This window comes from Egretta garzetta, unplaced genomic scaffold (genome assembly GCF_000687185.1).
Source record: "Egretta garzetta isolate BGI_Z169 unplaced genomic scaffold, ASM68718v1 scaffold314, whole genome shotgun sequence".
Classification (NCBI taxonomy): domain Eukaryota; kingdom Metazoa; phylum Chordata; class Aves; order Pelecaniformes; family Ardeidae; genus Egretta; species Egretta garzetta.
Window position 1 is genome coordinate 1771641 of NW_009259531.1, and position 419 is coordinate 1772059.

General features: G+C 67.3%; 1 protein-coding gene across 2 annotated transcripts in view; it reads right to left on the minus strand.

The window, feature by feature from the left end:
- The window catches only part of TOX3 (TOX high mobility group box family member 3), a 74200-nt gene extending 73980 nt beyond the window's left edge, over positions 1 to 220 (minus strand). For both annotated transcript variants that reach the window (XM_009637607.2, XM_009637606.2), the window contains exon 1: positions 119 to 220. In XM_009637607.2, the coding sequence (XP_009635902.1) occupies positions 119 to 220 (102 nt within the window). The remainder of the gene's footprint in view (positions 1 to 118) is intronic.
- Positions 221 to 419: the final 199 nt, after the last annotated feature.

Genomic DNA, 419 nt, shown 5'->3' on the forward strand with positions numbered 1-419 from the left:
CGCCTCGGGCATCCCCCAGCCCCGCGCCTCCCCGCCCCGACGGAGCCCGGACTCCGGCTCTCGGGGCGCCGGCCCTGGCAGCAGCACGAGCAATTATTACACACGCGGGAATAATCACCTTGTTGTAGTTGTAGTAACCCAAACACTGGGCAAAGTCCAGGTTGGAGGGGTCTCCGGGAAGCGAGCTGCCCGCCGCAGCCGGGTAAAATCTTACATCCATGCCGGTGCTTTGGTCCAAGAAGTGCACTTGGAGAAACCGCCGGGAGATTTAATAGATCCACCTTCAGGTGCCTTCCCCGGGGCTGGGGCGCCGGCAAACGGCCGAGGGACCGGAGCGGCGGAGCGCCGAGCCTTCCCGGGCAGCGGGGACGAACGAGGGCCGGGAGGCGGCGGGGGACAGCGAGGGAGAGAGGCGGCGG